This window comes from Tasmannia lanceolata, unplaced genomic scaffold, assembly GCF_043159265.1.
Source record: "Tasmannia lanceolata isolate RefF3 unplaced genomic scaffold, GAP_Taslan_0.1 ptg000037l, whole genome shotgun sequence".
Classification (NCBI taxonomy): Eukaryota; Viridiplantae; Streptophyta; class Magnoliopsida; order Canellales; family Winteraceae; genus Tasmannia; species Tasmannia lanceolata.
The window spans coordinates 60,835,676-60,851,360 of NW_027518714.1; the positions used below are offsets into that span (position 1 = coordinate 60,835,676).

General features: G+C 38.6%; 1 protein-coding gene across 1 annotated transcript; it reads left to right on the forward strand.

Annotated features, from left to right (window-relative positions):
• The first annotated feature begins 257 nt into the window (after positions 1-257).
• CSLC6 (Cellulose-synthase-like C6) lies at positions 258-13,165 on the forward strand. The gene is made up of 5 exons (XM_077371918.1): positions 258-1,260; positions 8,025-8,333; positions 10,745-11,035; positions 11,142-11,255; positions 12,054-13,165. The coding sequence occupies exons 1-5, from the start codon at positions 526-528 to the stop codon at positions 12,690-12,692; spliced, it is 2,088 nt and encodes a 695-aa protein (XP_077228033.1). The 5' UTR covers positions 258-525; the 3' UTR covers positions 12,693-13,165.
• The last annotated feature ends 2,520 nt before the right edge of the window (positions 13,166-15,685 follow it).

The window sequence follows — 15,685 nt, forward strand, 5'->3', positions numbered from 1 at the left end:
TTTGCTGCCTCTGTAGGATTATGCGCCCCACTTGTAACGTGAATTGTGGCAGACTTTAGCGCTTTTTGACGTCAAATCACCTCAAAAGTGGGGTGCATAATCCTGCAGGGGGTGAAAAAAATCATTTTCCCAAATAAAATATCAGAATGCCCTAAATTTGGCGGTTTCGCCAAATCTGTTTAGTTGAAATGTTTACCCCCCCAAATTTAACGAGTTTCAGCCCCCATCATCCTCCAAATTCCCCCTCCGACACAAACCTTTCTCTCTATACATGAAAGAAAGGAATTGAAGAGAATAAAAGCACTCTAAATTTAGGAGTCTCGAGCTAATTTTAGCCACATTCATCCCTGCAATACCGGATCAAGTACGTACATAGAGAGAGAGAGAGAGAGAGAGAGAGAGAGAGAGAGAGAGAGAAATAATGGTGACAGTGTGAGAAAACGAAGAAGAAGAAGAAGAAGAAGAAGAAGAAGAGAGAAACATTCCATTCAAATTCAGAAACTAGGGTTTTTTTTTACACAAAAAATGTCACCTCCACTCCCAAATTACGAGTTCCAGGAATGGTGGAACAGGGAAAGAGAGAAAACCCTAGGGTCAACAACAACAGGAGGAGGAACAGGATTATTCGACAAATCTGAAACCCCTAACTGGTCTACGGTCGAGATCCAATCTCCCAGTAGCAGAACCTCCGATCTAACGGTTGAGAAAGAACGGAGTCGAAACGCGCGTCAAAGATCCTATGTATTCCTCCTCAAATTCCAACAATCCGCTCAATTTCTCGCTTGGCTTACAAATTCCACATTCTCCCTCTTCCTCACTGCGAATCGCAGAATTTCCTCTTCAAACCCTAACTCAAATCGATCTGAATCTCGTCTTTACCGCATAATCAAAGCCTTCTCAATCCTAGCCGTAATCCTTCTCCTCTTCGAACTAATTGCGTTCTTCAAAGGTTGGCATTTTAGTCCACCTTCATCGGCCTCGGCTGAATTCTCCGGTCTCATTGAGTTTCTCTATGCAAATTGGTTATTTGTTAGGGCGAATTTCCTTGCGCCACCATTACAGGCTTTGGCCAATGTGTGCATTGTTCTTTTCTTGATCCAGTCGGTGGATCGGATTCTCTTGGTGTTTGGTTGTTTCTGGATCAAGTTTCGTGGGCTAAAGCCCGTGCCTTTGGCTGAGTTTGGGGAGGACATTGAGAATTCGAATCCTAACGATTATCCGATGGTGCTTTTGCAGATCCCCATGTGTAATGAGAGGGAGGTAAGCAGAAGTAGGTTTCCAATCCCCGCACTTGATGGTTTTTGCTTTTCATTTTTTGCTGCTTGTAGAATTTGTATCGCCCTTGAAAAAACCCAGTTGAAATTTCTAATTCTTATCACTTCTGGATGCTTGGGTTCTCTTCATTATTTCTTGTTGAAGTTGAATTTCATCTTAATGTAGATCTTGATGTCAGTGCAATTCTCATGGTGTTGCAATCTATTATTGCATTCAGGGTTATGGGGTTGGGATGGTTTGGATCTATGGAACACCATTATTTGATTCTGTATTTTTTGTCATTCAGTGTTCATCATTGCTTTTTCTATATAAAGGCACCATCATTAATTTGAGTGGTGATGAAGACACTATTGTGGGTCTTTAAGACCTTTGCTTGTGGGAATCATTTAAAAAAAAAGACCTTTGCTTCTGGGAATGCATTTAGGTTCATAGGGGTTTTAAAAGTACTTTTCCTAGGGTGAAACAACATGAAAACTTGAAATAGGATAGGTATGAGAGAATATGAACAGAAAGAAACAACTGGAGGGCACCTATTTATGTTACAGATTCTCGCTGCTCTCTTAAACATACTCTATAATTTATGCATCCCCGCATAGGATAATATTCAATAGGGGGTGGGGAAATGATTTCCTCCGGGAATGCAACAGTTCTCCTGCTATAATTTAGCCTACACTTTGAATTTAGTGTTGATACACACGTTCTCCCATGTCCGACACGACACACGTCCTCCTATGTCCGACACGACATGTGTCCACACGTGTCGACACTCCTTTGGACACTTTTAAATGTATTGCTAGGAGTGTTAGAGTTAATGTGGGTGTTTGGACACGTATTTGTGTAATCATCAATAATTTTATGTATATGTACTTGTCACCATTTCTAGATTTTTTGATGTTGCCATGTTAGAAATTCATATTCGTGTTGAAATTCGACACCCGAATCCATATCAACAAATTATGATTATATTTACTTTCTATTTTAGCCGTGAACCCATTTCTAAATGTTGGGGGTTTGCCGTGTCCGACACTCCGTGTCAGTGTCAACACGCGACACGCGTGTCCGTGTCCACAAATCAGAGCTCTCCTGTCATTGCTACATATTTGATTCAGCGCGGTGGAAGACTCCTCAAACATGACCAATAGTCTCCTATTTTCATAATGAATTGAAAATTGGGAGTTGAAAAAAGAAAGACTACCCATAGAATATGATTCCTGTGCGTTGCTTGTATGCCTCCCTAAACAAAGGAAAGAGATCTTTCTCCCTAGAAAATTAAAGAGAAAAACAAGAATTTGTATTTCATTATGGGACTTGAGTGGCTGTGAAGTGATTACCAATTAAGGCAAGAAACATTCAGCCTATTTAGTGCATTATCGATAAAAAAGACTAACAAATCACTAGGAATATACAGCTAAAGTTTATCTTAGAGATAAGATGAAAATGGCAATCAATTATTGCTTATCAATCTGGTACTGTATAAAAGGGGAATAATGGTCAAGCCTCACGTGCTATGTTGTCACACCATGACATCTTAGCTTGACTTGACACAGCAAGGCACGCATATTCATATGCATTTGCACAACTCATTCAAAGCAGATGAGTATGTAGTCCGTTTGTTGCCTTGAGTCCAATCCTTTACCAAGACCCATATATATATGAGAAAAGGGTTACTGGTTTAGCTGCTAACGTTAGCGTAAAACAAGGGTGGGCCCACATTGTTGGGGTGATCCTAAGCATTCATTTGAAAGGCCCCATCATGGATGGGGTGTGTACCAAAAATCAGCTTCATTGGATCATCATAGGATGTTTGGGTTCTAGGACGAAATGCGCGCGCGCGCGAGAGAGAGAGAGAGAGAGAGAGAGAGAGAGAGAGAGAGAGAGAGAGAGAGAGAGGAAAACGTTGAGCGCACCATTTTTTTGGTGCGCTAAAGTGGTTATAACGCCTCCCATTCGTTTAAATGTTTGGGTCCCACATATAGGAACCAATGGGAGGCGTTATAACCACTTAAGCGCACCAAAAAAAATGGTGCGCTCAATGTTTTCCTCTCTCTCTCTCTCTATATATATATATATATATATATGAGGAAAGTGTTTCTACTCGGCCGAGTAGAAACACTTTCCTCTATATATATATATGAGAAAAGTGTTGGTGTGCTTAAGTGGTTATAACGCCTCCCATTCGTTTAAATGTTTGGGTCCTACATACAGGAACCAATGGGAGGCGTTATAACCACTTAAGCGCACCATCATTTTCGTCTCTCTCTCTCTCTCTCTATATATATATATATATATATATATATATATATATATATATATATATATATATGAACGGTTTTACCAAGACTCATATTGTAAGAAGTGAAACCACAGCTTGTCCCTAATTGATGCAGGGATAAACAAAACAAATCATAACTCCAAAACTTGAAGAGATGCATGATCACCATCACTCGTGCATTTCGTCATTACTTCGTCATTACTATTTGTGTATTTTTCGTAATGTTTAATTTATAGTTTACATTGGGTTTAAGTAGGTCTTTGTAGGCCATATGAAGGAAAAATGTGCATAGTGATTTTGGGGGCACGACTTCGAACCTATGATTTAGCCGACACTTTGAATTCACGTGTCCTGCCGTGTCCGACATGACATGCGTGTCCACCCATGTCGAAATTACTTTGGACACTTTTAAATGTACTGCTATAAGTGTTAGACTTAATGTGGGTGTGTGGACATGTTTTTGTACCCTGTTAAGTGGGACTTTCTGTTTTATTATGGCATGTTGTGTTTACCTCTTAAATTATTAACTCTTCTTTTAGGGGAGTGATAAATCGACCCCCATATATCTTAAATCGACCCCCTGTGTGTCTTTCTCTCTCTAACCTAGAGGAGAGAGAAAGAGACATAGGGGGTCGATTTATTTGCCCTTCTTTTATTATAAACTCTTTTTTAGCTCTTCTTTAACTAATATTTATTGTTCTATTGTATATACTTTCTATTTTAGCCGTGTCCTTGTTTCTAAATTTTGGGGGTTTGCAGTGTTTGACACTCCGTGTCCGTGTCAACAGGCGACACTCATGTCTGTGTCCACAAATCATAGCTTCGAACCTTTTAAATTTAGGAAAATTGTAAAACCTCAAATGGGTGTCTTTAATTTTATTAGGAAACTACTATGTCTTCAGATTTTTGGCAAGGGAAGCGATGATATACTCCCCCCTTCTAGTAAACTTGGGGCTCCCCCCTCTAGTGTATTTATGAATACTCTTAGACACCAGAGGGGGCTGTCCCAAGTAAGAAAAAGGGGCAAATATATCATTTCCTTTTTGGAAAGTATAAAAAGTTAATTTAGAGAGTTTTTGGTAGTTTTTGAAACCTTCTAATTGCAAAAAGGTTAGTGGCTTATTTTTCTTGGCAGCAACATATAATTTAGTTTCTATCTAATTTTGGGCTGGAATATTTGTTCATGCATTAGTTTGGATTAACAGCACTACAGCAAATGAATTTCTGCATTACTTGGTATCATAGAAAGTAGAAGGGCTTAATTTATTACATTGAAACTCATTGAAAATTGCTGAAGCTTGAAATTTTTGCACTATGTTGATGAGGAGTGGATGCGAATATGACATGAGATTTTCACAAACGCAGAGGGATGAGATGCCTGAAGTGCATAGAAAATTGGTCATTTTTTTCAAGATGTCAGAGATGTGAAATTCGAACTAGATTGGATAATCCAAGCCTAGGAAGGGCTTATAAGAGACAAATATATCAAAATTGAATCTTATCTGATGAATGGATGTGATGGGGGACTGCAACTTCATTCTAGTTGGAGACCTAAGGAAGCGTATACTCTGGAGTAGAGAAGGAATTGGAAGATCAAGTTTACAATGCAGAAACATCTGAAGAAGATGATATGGATGGATATGATCATATGAAGTTGATGAAGCAAGATGTTGTGGAGAGCCTAGATTTGGCGATCAATCTGATGAAGATTTTTAGAAGATTATGGCAAGTCAGATCAATATGATGACATTGAAAGCGATGAAGTAACATATTAATGTTGCAAGATGTTGTGGAGAGCCTAGATTTGGTGATCAATCTGATGAAGATTTTTAGAAGATTATGGCAAGTGAGATCAATATGACAACATCGAAAGCGATGCAGTAACATATTAATGTTGCAAGTTTTTTGGGTTAGAGTTTTGGGTGATGCAGACTTGGGGTAAGTTTCCTTCAACAGGGAGGGTTTCACATTTGAGCATCATAATTCATGCACAAGATCCAAAAGAAGAAAGAAATGTATGGAGAGAAGGAAAGATGAGAGGGGCATATTGGATATTTTCTTGTAATTCAGTTAAATGATTTAAGTGGGTACAGTCCATGTCCATTTGGTTTATAATTTTGCAGTCCTCGTCATTGTTATTTCAGCTGACTTAGTGATCTTTAACTTAATTTTGGGATTTAGGTTTAAATTTGTTGGTCCTTTAATGAAAAATTGTAAATTGTGATTTTTGGGGGCAAAACTTGGTATCTTTCTCAATTTGGAAAGTTTCTAAGACCTTAAATTCATGTCTTTTTTTATTATGTCAAGTAGCTCAAGATGGGCTTGGGGTTTCAAAAAGTTTACAAAGTTAATTTAGATTGGGGGGGAGGGGGAGAGGGGATCCGATGGAAGGGATACAACCCCCTATTAGTCAGTTTCTGATCGATCGTTCCCCAATCACGCCCTATTAACACCCCTAGTAGTCAGTTTAAGTATGAACCTCATCGAGATGGATTCCTCTGAGATTTTGGACGTTATAAAAAATTTCCATTTTCGGTGTTATGAAAAATTTCCTTTTAGAGTAAAGATAGGTGTTATCTTTTTGGGGAATTGACTTTTTATTTTGTTTTGGAGTTATTTCTAAGATAAATTAGGGTTTTCTTAGGTTGTTCTAATAGTTGAAATTACTCCTTAAACCAATGGTTTGAGACTAACATAAGCTTTTGACATGTCTTTATTTATTTTTAATAATAAGCTTTTAACATGTTACGACTTATATATATTTATATGTTTTGATGGACCTTTTGGGGACTTTGTGAAGGATTATGATTTTTCCCCATTTTATTTCTAATATTCAGGATCTATTTGGTGTGATGACTCCATGTTATGGTGTTGTGATGCTGACATCTCACAAGCTTTTTGGGAGGCTATAGATGTGTGTGCGAGCTCGCATGCGTATAAATTATTTGTAATTATGGGTTTTCTTCACTTTAGGTGTGAATGTGATACTAGATCTTTGTGGTGGTGTAATGCTACCATCCCAGTAAGCTCTCTTATTTGTTGCTGAAATTTCAGAGTATTTGATTTCTATGAGTTTTTAAGGGTACTTTGTTGTTAGATTGAGCATATATAGATAAATTTCTGCTGAGATTGCACTCGGTTCAGATCTTGCGTTGTTGAAATCTTTTTCCTTCGTCAATTTTGGTATCATAGCAGATTAATTTCTGCATTGTGGAGTTCCGTTCCAAATAATTTGAATAAAAACCATGAGCAATGAGGAAGGTTTAGGACAACTAAACTGTTTCCATAACATAGAATTAATAAATCCAAGAAGGCAGTGGTCATTTTCATACTCTCAATAAAACCCTAGTGGAAAAACATCATTGAGATTTCCTTGATTGTGGAGATTGACGCATTAATCTGTCCTTGTTTAAAAGAGTATCTCCTTGACAATAAGGGGACTATATAATTCAAGTACCATAGACATAGTGAGCCAATTCACTCCCAGCTTGTTTTAAGTGTGTAGGATCCTCATCTATACTCAGCTATTTGTAAGAATGAGAATTTTTTGTTTCTTCATCATCCTTTCATACCTCTACTGTTACTCTGTTGCAAATTGTGATGAGTAGTTGATGCTATGGACCGTAAAAGAACCTACAGTCACTAGCTTGCTATTATAATGTAGGATAAATTATATTGCCACTACTTGAAATTTCTCTTCAACATATCAGATCAAAGATCTTCCCATGAGTTCACAAAATTTCATAAAATCTGTACTTTTCAACTTTCTCAAAAATTTAAGGATGTACAGTTTAAGCACCTTCGATCAACTCAGCGAAGTTGTAGATTTGAAAAGTACACTGCTGAAGTTACAAGCCTACAAGGAATTTCAGATCCTTGAAATTTTCGGAACAAGCAGAACTTCATCTGAAGATTGAAAACTGTAGGGAAACAACCCTCTAATCAGTGAGTTTATGAGACGAGTGTAGAACACCGTGAAATCACAGATCTAGATATCGATCATTGCTTTTTTCCAATTCTGCATTTATTGTATTCAGTTCTATGTTTTTCTGTGTGCTCATTAGAATAGGTTAGATGAAATATACTTGATGTTCTTTCCTAGTGTCGGAAGTTTTGAATATTGTAACTCTTTCAAACAGTTAATGAATGAAAGCAGTAAGTCTGAAGGAACTTTGTTTTCTGATCCTTGGATGTCTCTCATTATTGTATTTGGGGGCGAATGATAGAGTATTTCAAACATGTAAATGAGACACCTGAAAGCATCCCAAAATGAAATATGCTTGTTCTAACTGCATTTGTTTTTTCTTCATGAATTTCCTATAATAAGGAATTTGATACTTATGTGTTGATCAAGTTGTCTTATTTTATGCTTCAACATTACTTTTCTGAGGATATATTAGTACCTCTGTAGTCTGTTTCTTTTTTATTTTTGAGGAAACCTTTTGTAATTGAAAATTTTCATTTTGTTGTTACTCAGGTTTACCAGCAATCTATTGCGGCAGTGTGCATACAGGACTGGCCAAGGGATAGAATGCTCATACAGGTTTTGGATGACTCTGATGATGTGAATGTGCAACACTTAATCAAGGCAGAAGTACAGAAGTGGCAGCAAAAGGGTGTACACATCTTGTACAGACACAGGCTTATCCGCACGGGTTATAAGGCAGGGAATCTCAAATCTGCTATGAGCTGTGACTATGTAAAAGATTATGAGTTTGTTGCAATTTTCGATGCAGATTTTCAGCCTGCACCTGACTTCTTAAAGAAAACTATTCCTCATTTCAAGGTATCCTTGAGTTGCAAATCATGAGATTTCTTGAAAAAACCCCAGTTAATACTCTTGTACTGAGTTATCTACTACCACTCCCTTTGGCGGAAACAGTAAGACTTGTGTGAAGTTAAGGATTCACCTAGCACACAGGTGACTCCCCCCGATTTAGGGTTCTTTCCGTTGTTTCCACCAATGGGAGCTGCACTGTGTAGCTAATTTGATGAAATGACAGAGTACCATCTCTCTCTCTCTCTCAACAAACACACATATGGAAATGATTTATTCGCCCCCTTTACTTTACTTGCACTTTAGTGTAAAACAGTAGTCATAAATACACTAGAGGGGGCTGTCCCAAGTAAAAAAACGGGGCAAATATATCACTTCGCTACACACACACAGATATATATATATATATATATATATATATATATATATATATATATATATATATATATATATATGAGGAAACTTCACCAAACTTATGGTGAGCTAGCTTGCCCAATCACATGGGTCCCACATTTTGGGGAGTGATCCAAACCATTCATTTGCAAGGCCTTATCATAGATAGGGGGTGTACCAAAAATCAGCTCCATAGGATCATCCTAACCCCTTCATTTGTGGAGGACAAAAATGGGGCAGATTTGTGTCTGTCCATTTTTGTCCCACAAATGGAGGGGTTAGGATGATCCTATGGAGCTGATTTTTGGTACACCCCCCATCTATGTAAGGGACTTTCAAATGAATGGTTTGGATCATCCTAACAAAGTGGGCCCCCATGTGATTGGGCAAGCTAGCTCACCATAAGTTTCCTCTCTCTCTCTCTCTCTCTATATATATATATATATATATATAGATAGAGAGAGAGAGAGAGAGAGAGAGAGAGAGAGAGAGAGAGAGAGAGAGGAAATTGTTTGTGTGTAGCTGCACAGCTATCTGTGCATGGCTGCACAAACCATAGTGGGGGCCACATTTTTGGGGGGATCCAAAGCATTCATTTGGAAGGCCCTTCCATGGATAGGTTCTACTCAACTCAACAAAGCCTTTGTCCCAAGCTAGTTGGGGTCGGCTAAATGAATCCTTTAGAAAAAAATTTCATGAAGAAGGTAAAGGGGATCTACCCGGCTCTAATCCTAGTTCTAGTTGGGTTCTTCTACGTGGATCATTTTCTTCCATTCTATCCTATCCAAGGTTATGTTCTCTGTTAAGTTCCTAGCTATCAAGTCTTTCCTCACTGTTTCTACCCATGTTATTTTCGGTCCACCCCTACCTCTTTTTACTCCCTCAATTTGGCACGAGTCACCTCTTCTCACTGGAGCATCCAAAGGCCTACGTTGGATATGTCCAAACCATCTTAAGCGGTGCTCTCTCATCTTCTCCTCGATTGGAGCCACCCCCACCTTTTTACGAATATCTTCATTTTTAATTCTATCTAACCTTGTGTGTCCGCACATCCATCTAAGCATTCGCATCTCCGCTACACTCATCTTATGCGCATGCTGCTTTTTGGTGGCCCAAAAATCAGCCATATAGGATCATCCTAACCCAATCAAAGTTGGAGGGGAAAATGGACAGACACTGTTTCTGCCCATTTTTTCCCTCCACAAATGGCAGGGTTAGGATGATCCAAAGGGCTGATTTTTGGTACACCCTATCCATGGAAGGTCCTTCCAAATGAATGCTTTGGATCCCCCCAAAAATGTGGCCCCCCCATGGTTTGTGCAGCCATGCACAGATAGCTTATCTGTGCAACTGCACACAAAATTGTGGCCCCCGCCTCATATATATATATATATATATATATATATATATATATATATATATATATATATATATATAGAGAGAGAGAGAGAGAGAGAGAGAGAGAGAGAGAGAGAGAGATTATATGTGTAAGGCCTTACAACAATAAGGCCTTTGTACGGTGGAAGTACCACCCTTGACATTTGATCCAACAGTAGCTCCTCAAAAAGCTCAAAAAGTGAGCTGCTGTTGGATCAAATATCAAGGGCGTTACCCCTACCGTATTGTTGTAAGGCCTTACACCATATAAAATCTCATATATATATATATATATATGGATTAGCTAGGGACCATAACAGAAGGCATTTCGTGGGCCGACTGTTACATGAGAGAGCAGCCACATAAGCTCACTTTTCAATAGATTTTGTCTTATTCATTTAATTCATCTGAAGTGGCTGCTCTCTCATGCAATAGCCAGCCCGCTAAATGCCTTCTGTGATGGTCCTAGCAACCCCCCCCCCCCCCCCCCCCCCCCCCCACCACCACCATCGCACACACACGCCCACACAAACACACGTGCGCGCGCACACATTCATTCATTCATTCTTCTATAAGGTCCGCATCTTAGGTATAGTCCATGTAATTATATTCCTGACTTACTGTTGTTTTTCCCTTTTTTTTCCCCAAAGGGGAATGATGATCTGGGCTTGGTCCAAACGAGGTGGTCCTTTGTAAACAAGGATGAGAATTTGCTTACAAGGTTGCAGAATATAAATCTATCCTTTCACTTTGAGGTGGAACAGCAAGTGAATGGCATATTCCTCAATTTCTTTGGTTTCAACGGCACTGCTGGTGTATGGAGGATCAAAGCTCTTGAGGAATCTGGTGGCTGGTTGGAAAGAACCACTGTAGAGGACATGGACATTGCTGTTCGTGCTCACCTTTGTGGATGGAAATTCATATATCTCAATGATGTAAAGGTTCGTTTATACACCAATATTCTGTTATCCTCTATGATTAATGTTTCATTGTTTCTTAATCTGAAGCTCGATTTTTATAATCCTATTAATACCCTAATTTTTGTAGTGCCTTTGTGAACTCCCGGAGTCCTATGAAGCTTACAAGAAGCAACAACACCGATGGCATTCAGGTCCTATGCAATTGTTTCGCTTGTGCTTTTTTGACATTCTTCGTTCAAAGGTGAGGGTATATGGCTTATTATTATCCTAGTATAGCTACCATCTTTTGGTTTATGGCTTAGTTGTCAATTCCATTCGGATGGGCATTCAGTTTTTGTTCTGTAATGGAACATTCGGTGTTCTGTTTGTTTTGGTGTTCCGTTTCAGAAAAGACATGGCAAAAGTTTTAAGAAGTTGTCTTCTAATATTAGAACAAAAAATAGAAAATGATGAGAAGAACAATAGTGGAAGTAAATTAAAGCAAAAGGTGACTACATATTTTATCTGATCTATCACTTATTAATATCATGTTAACATCTACTTAAAATCAATATAATGCAATTACAATGCAAAAAAATAACTACATATTTTATTAGACCTATCGATTATTAATATTATGTTAACATCTATCTAAAATCAATATAATGCAAGCATGATCTATATAATCCATGTAAAGAAAGGTATTTGTTGTTGTTACATGCCCACATTTGACTGGAGATGGGTTTTCAAATGAATAAGCAGTGTCTAAAATTTCTAGGAAAATGGTAAAAATGTAAAAAATGTTTAGTGGAACAGACTGGATCAAACCGGATGAACCGGAATATCAGGAACTCATGCCAGTATGTTCAAGTACAGGTATCTGTTCTGGTTTCCTTATCGGAACGGAACATTCCAGAAAGTTCATCCGAATTGGAAATGAGTTGACAACTAAGGTATATAGAGTTTCCATGATTTATTTTTATATTTAGTGCTGATGTAAGTAACATTTTTATTCCCTAGATTTTTTTTTCTCAAATTGATTTTTTCCTGCTTATTGCAGGTGGGTTTTCCCAAGAAGGCGAATTTGATTTTTCTTTTCTTCCTCTTACGAAAGCTCGTCTTGCCTTTTTATTCATTCACTCTCTTCTGCATTATCCTCCCAATGACCATGTTCCTTCCAGAAGCTCAGTTACCAGCTTGGGTTGTATGTTATGTGCCTGGAATCATGTCCATCTTGAATATCCTTCCGGCGCCTAGGTCTTTCCCATTTATTGTTCCCTACCTTCTATTTGAGAATACAATGTCCGTGACCAAATTCAATGCCATGATATCAGGCCTCTTCAAATTTGGGAGTTCCTACGAGTGGATAGTTACAAAGAAGCTAGGAAGGTCATCTGAGGCAGACTTGGTTGCCATTGTTGAAAGGGAATCCGAGTTTCAAGAAGAAAACATAGGTCTTTTAAGGTCCTCATCAGAGTCGGGCCTCGACGACTTGAACAAATTGGAGATAACCAAGAAAACTGGGAAGAAAAGGATTAATCGTTTGTACAGGAAAGAACTTGCTTTATCATTTATTCTGTTAACGGCATCTGCTAGGAGCTTATTATCTGCCCAAGGGATCCATTTCTACTTTCTTTTGTTCCAGGGAATCACTTTCCTAGTTGTTGGTCTTGATCTGATTGGAGAGCAGGTGAGCTAACCTTCCCATTGCAGCTTGCAAAGAACTAAAGAAGTGAAACATTTGTTTTACCAATGGTTTCAATTGTAAGATTAGCCTTGCTATGTGGCACTTTTTGAGGCAATTGAGCCATGGGATGAACGGTCACATTGACCATAGTTTGCACCCCTAAATTCCAATAATCAGAGGCATGGGCTTAGCTGTTGCTACATTCACTAGTGATTCTGAAGTTTTCAAGCCAGTCATCAAGCATTTTCAGCAGTCTTATATATTGTTCCCGGTATTCGTATATGTGCATTCGATTTCTTTGACTGTGGAGGAAAAAATATGTTGGTTTCTGTTGTTGCTGAATTGAATCTATGTTTATTATCGCTTGAACGTAGATGGGTTATGAAATCCAGAGCTCATATGAGTAGGGATGCCTTGGTAGGTCATTGCTTTGGTGGAGCACTGTACATTGGGTTCTCGAAATTTTAATTTGTCAATTTTTATTAGCAATTGGGCAATGTTGTTTTGTCTGTCTGTGAATGTTATTTTGTTTAGATCTGATTGATGATTTTCTGGTGCCGTTCCTACTTCGGCGAGGAGCTTTGATCCTCAAGTATGCTGTTGTTTTTTTCCATAATAAGCAGGTCATGAGGTCAGTAATAGTATTCCCCTGACAATGATTATCAATTTATCAGTTATCATTAGTCTCTAAATTCAAAGCTTTTGTTCATTTTGTTCAAGATGTATGACACAAGTGGGACACTGGACAATGAAAGCTAGTTACAGTTAGGTCATGTTTAGCTGCCAGGGAATATTTTTTCCATGGAATATTAGTTTATCGGGTGGTGGAATAGGGGCAAGGAGGGTGAAGAGGGGGAGAGCTGGCTGAAAAACAGGAAAAGAAAAACTATACTGTTTTTCAGCCACTTAGCACCATTTCCTCACTCCTTACCTCTCAATTCTCTGTCTCCCCCACTCTTTCTACCCCTTTCTAACCACTTGGCAAACTAATATTCCCTAACATGGCCTTGGTGAATTCTTTGTTGAATTCTAAGCTGTTTAGCTAGTAGTAAGCTCTCTAGAAAGATAAACCGCCTTAAGCACATTGATATCATCAATACCTCAGTCGTTGCCTTCCCAAGATTACTAAAGTATGCCACCCCAAAGCTGCGTGATGTTGAGAGTTAGGGCACGTTTGGCTACCATGAATTCTTTTTCCTGGATTATTAGCTTATCTAATTGTGAGGGACACTGGGAGTGGAAGAGGCATAGATACGAGAGGGACTGAGCGAGAAGGCAAGAAAAGCCTGAAAAAACTATCCATGCTCAAAATCTGATTGACATTTTCCTGATTTTTATAGTCACATTTCACCCTCAACTCATTGGTGCCGTCTCAAATCTCTCCTCCCACCTATCAGATCAGCCAAAGAACAAGCAAAGAGTGACCTCAGGATTCCGTTGTCAACTACTCTTCTGAAGATGGCAACTCAGAGGATGAAGCGTGGCAGGAGGTGAGATGAAAGTACTCTCCCATTCCTAATGAGGATTCACCCTTACCAGAGGGTCAAAAGAGAGGACAAAACCAATATAAACAAAGGACACAACATTGAAAAAAAATCAACAGAACTTGAGGAAGAGCCAGAGAATCAGGAAGTTGAGTCAGAAGATGATAGACGTCCTGGAACATTTGGGTCTTTAAGTCCATTCAAGCTATCTTCCCAAATCATTCATGAAAGATAGCAAGAAATTGAACTCGATAAGCTTGAAATCTGTTTCTTCACCATCGGTCTGCTCATAGGTCCCTAGTATATTTGGATCATTTGAATCCTTTGTTTTTCCTATCTATTGTGTCTCAAGGATAGGGATGGTGATTTTCATACTTAAATGTATCAGCTTTCTTTTCATTTAATAAACCGGGAGAAATTATACGATGAAGGGCTGTATAAACACATAAAGGTGGTACGATAGAAATACCATTCTTGATATTTGATCCTACTGCAGCTCCCCAAAAGTGAGCTGCTGCAGGATCACTTTTTTGAGGAGTTGCTGTAGGATCGAATATCAAGGATGGGATGATGAGTAAGTGTTTATATGGCCCTTCATCATATAAATTCTCACAAACCGGTAGGGGTCCCCGCCAAACCCCAGCTTACCTACCAAAAAAGAAAAAAGACATGGCCTTAATGTGTGTGTGTGTGTGTGAGAGAGAGAGAGAGAGAGAGAGAGAGAGAGAGAGTTGTAAAAAGTGCATGCTTTTAAGCATCTTGCTGATGGGAATGAAAGTGATTCTGTATTTCCTTTCTCTCATTTAATAAAGCAATAGGGTTATGGGCAACCAAAGGGGAGAAGATGCTACAAAGATGACCAATGTTATCTTTTCTTATGGATCATCCTTGGCCCAAATTATGCCATGTGAACGTGATTGGGTCTGTTGAACTGGCCGACAAACACATATCTAGTCCATTGCCGTTGGTCTTATCTTGATCGGATGGTCCTAGCCCATTGATCTTAGAAAGCCTTGTTTAGGTTTCTGTCAAGCATTGATTTTTGGGTTGTCTTGTGATGGTCCCATGTCGGACCCAATTTTAATTGTTAGGATTTAGCCCTCAGCGATCACCCCTTACAATAAAATTCACTTTTGTATCCATTAATATACATTATCAAAGCAAATTAAACATGAAGTTAGGGTTCATGAAATGTATTAGTTGGATGTAGACCATCTTTCCTCTCCCAAAAAGTTTTTCAAAAAGGCATATGGAAAGAGACATTGGCGTATATATAGATGGAATGAAAGTGAGTTCAAGGTCACTTGTTATGTATCTTTCAAGTTGGACCCTTAAACCTAAAGCATTATCTTTCCATAAAGTGCTTCAAATCCCTTTGAAGGAGTAAGAGTTCCATGTCTGACCAGGCATTCCTCCTCACATCCACCCTTTTTCCACACCCTCATAAAAGCTATGTCACATTGAGGAAGCCACATCATCTATTCATCTACAATATGAAAAAGACTACAGTTTAGAAGAGTC

What these genes read in the sequence shown, in the direction of transcription:
- CSLC6 (XM_077371918.1), top strand. Translation starts at nt 526, where the DNA reads ATGTCACCTCCACTCCCAAATTACGAGTTCCAGGAATGGTGGAACAGG. An exon ending in AAACTATTCCTCATTTCAAG is followed by an intron (nt 8,334 to 10,744) that starts GTATCCTTGAGT and finishes TTTTCCCCAAAG; the next exon opens with GGGAATGATGATCTGGGCTT. An exon ending in TATATCTCAATGATGTAAAG is followed by an intron (nt 11,036 to 11,141) that starts GTTCGTTTATAC and finishes TAATTTTTGTAG; the next exon opens with TGCCTTTGTGAACTCCCGGA.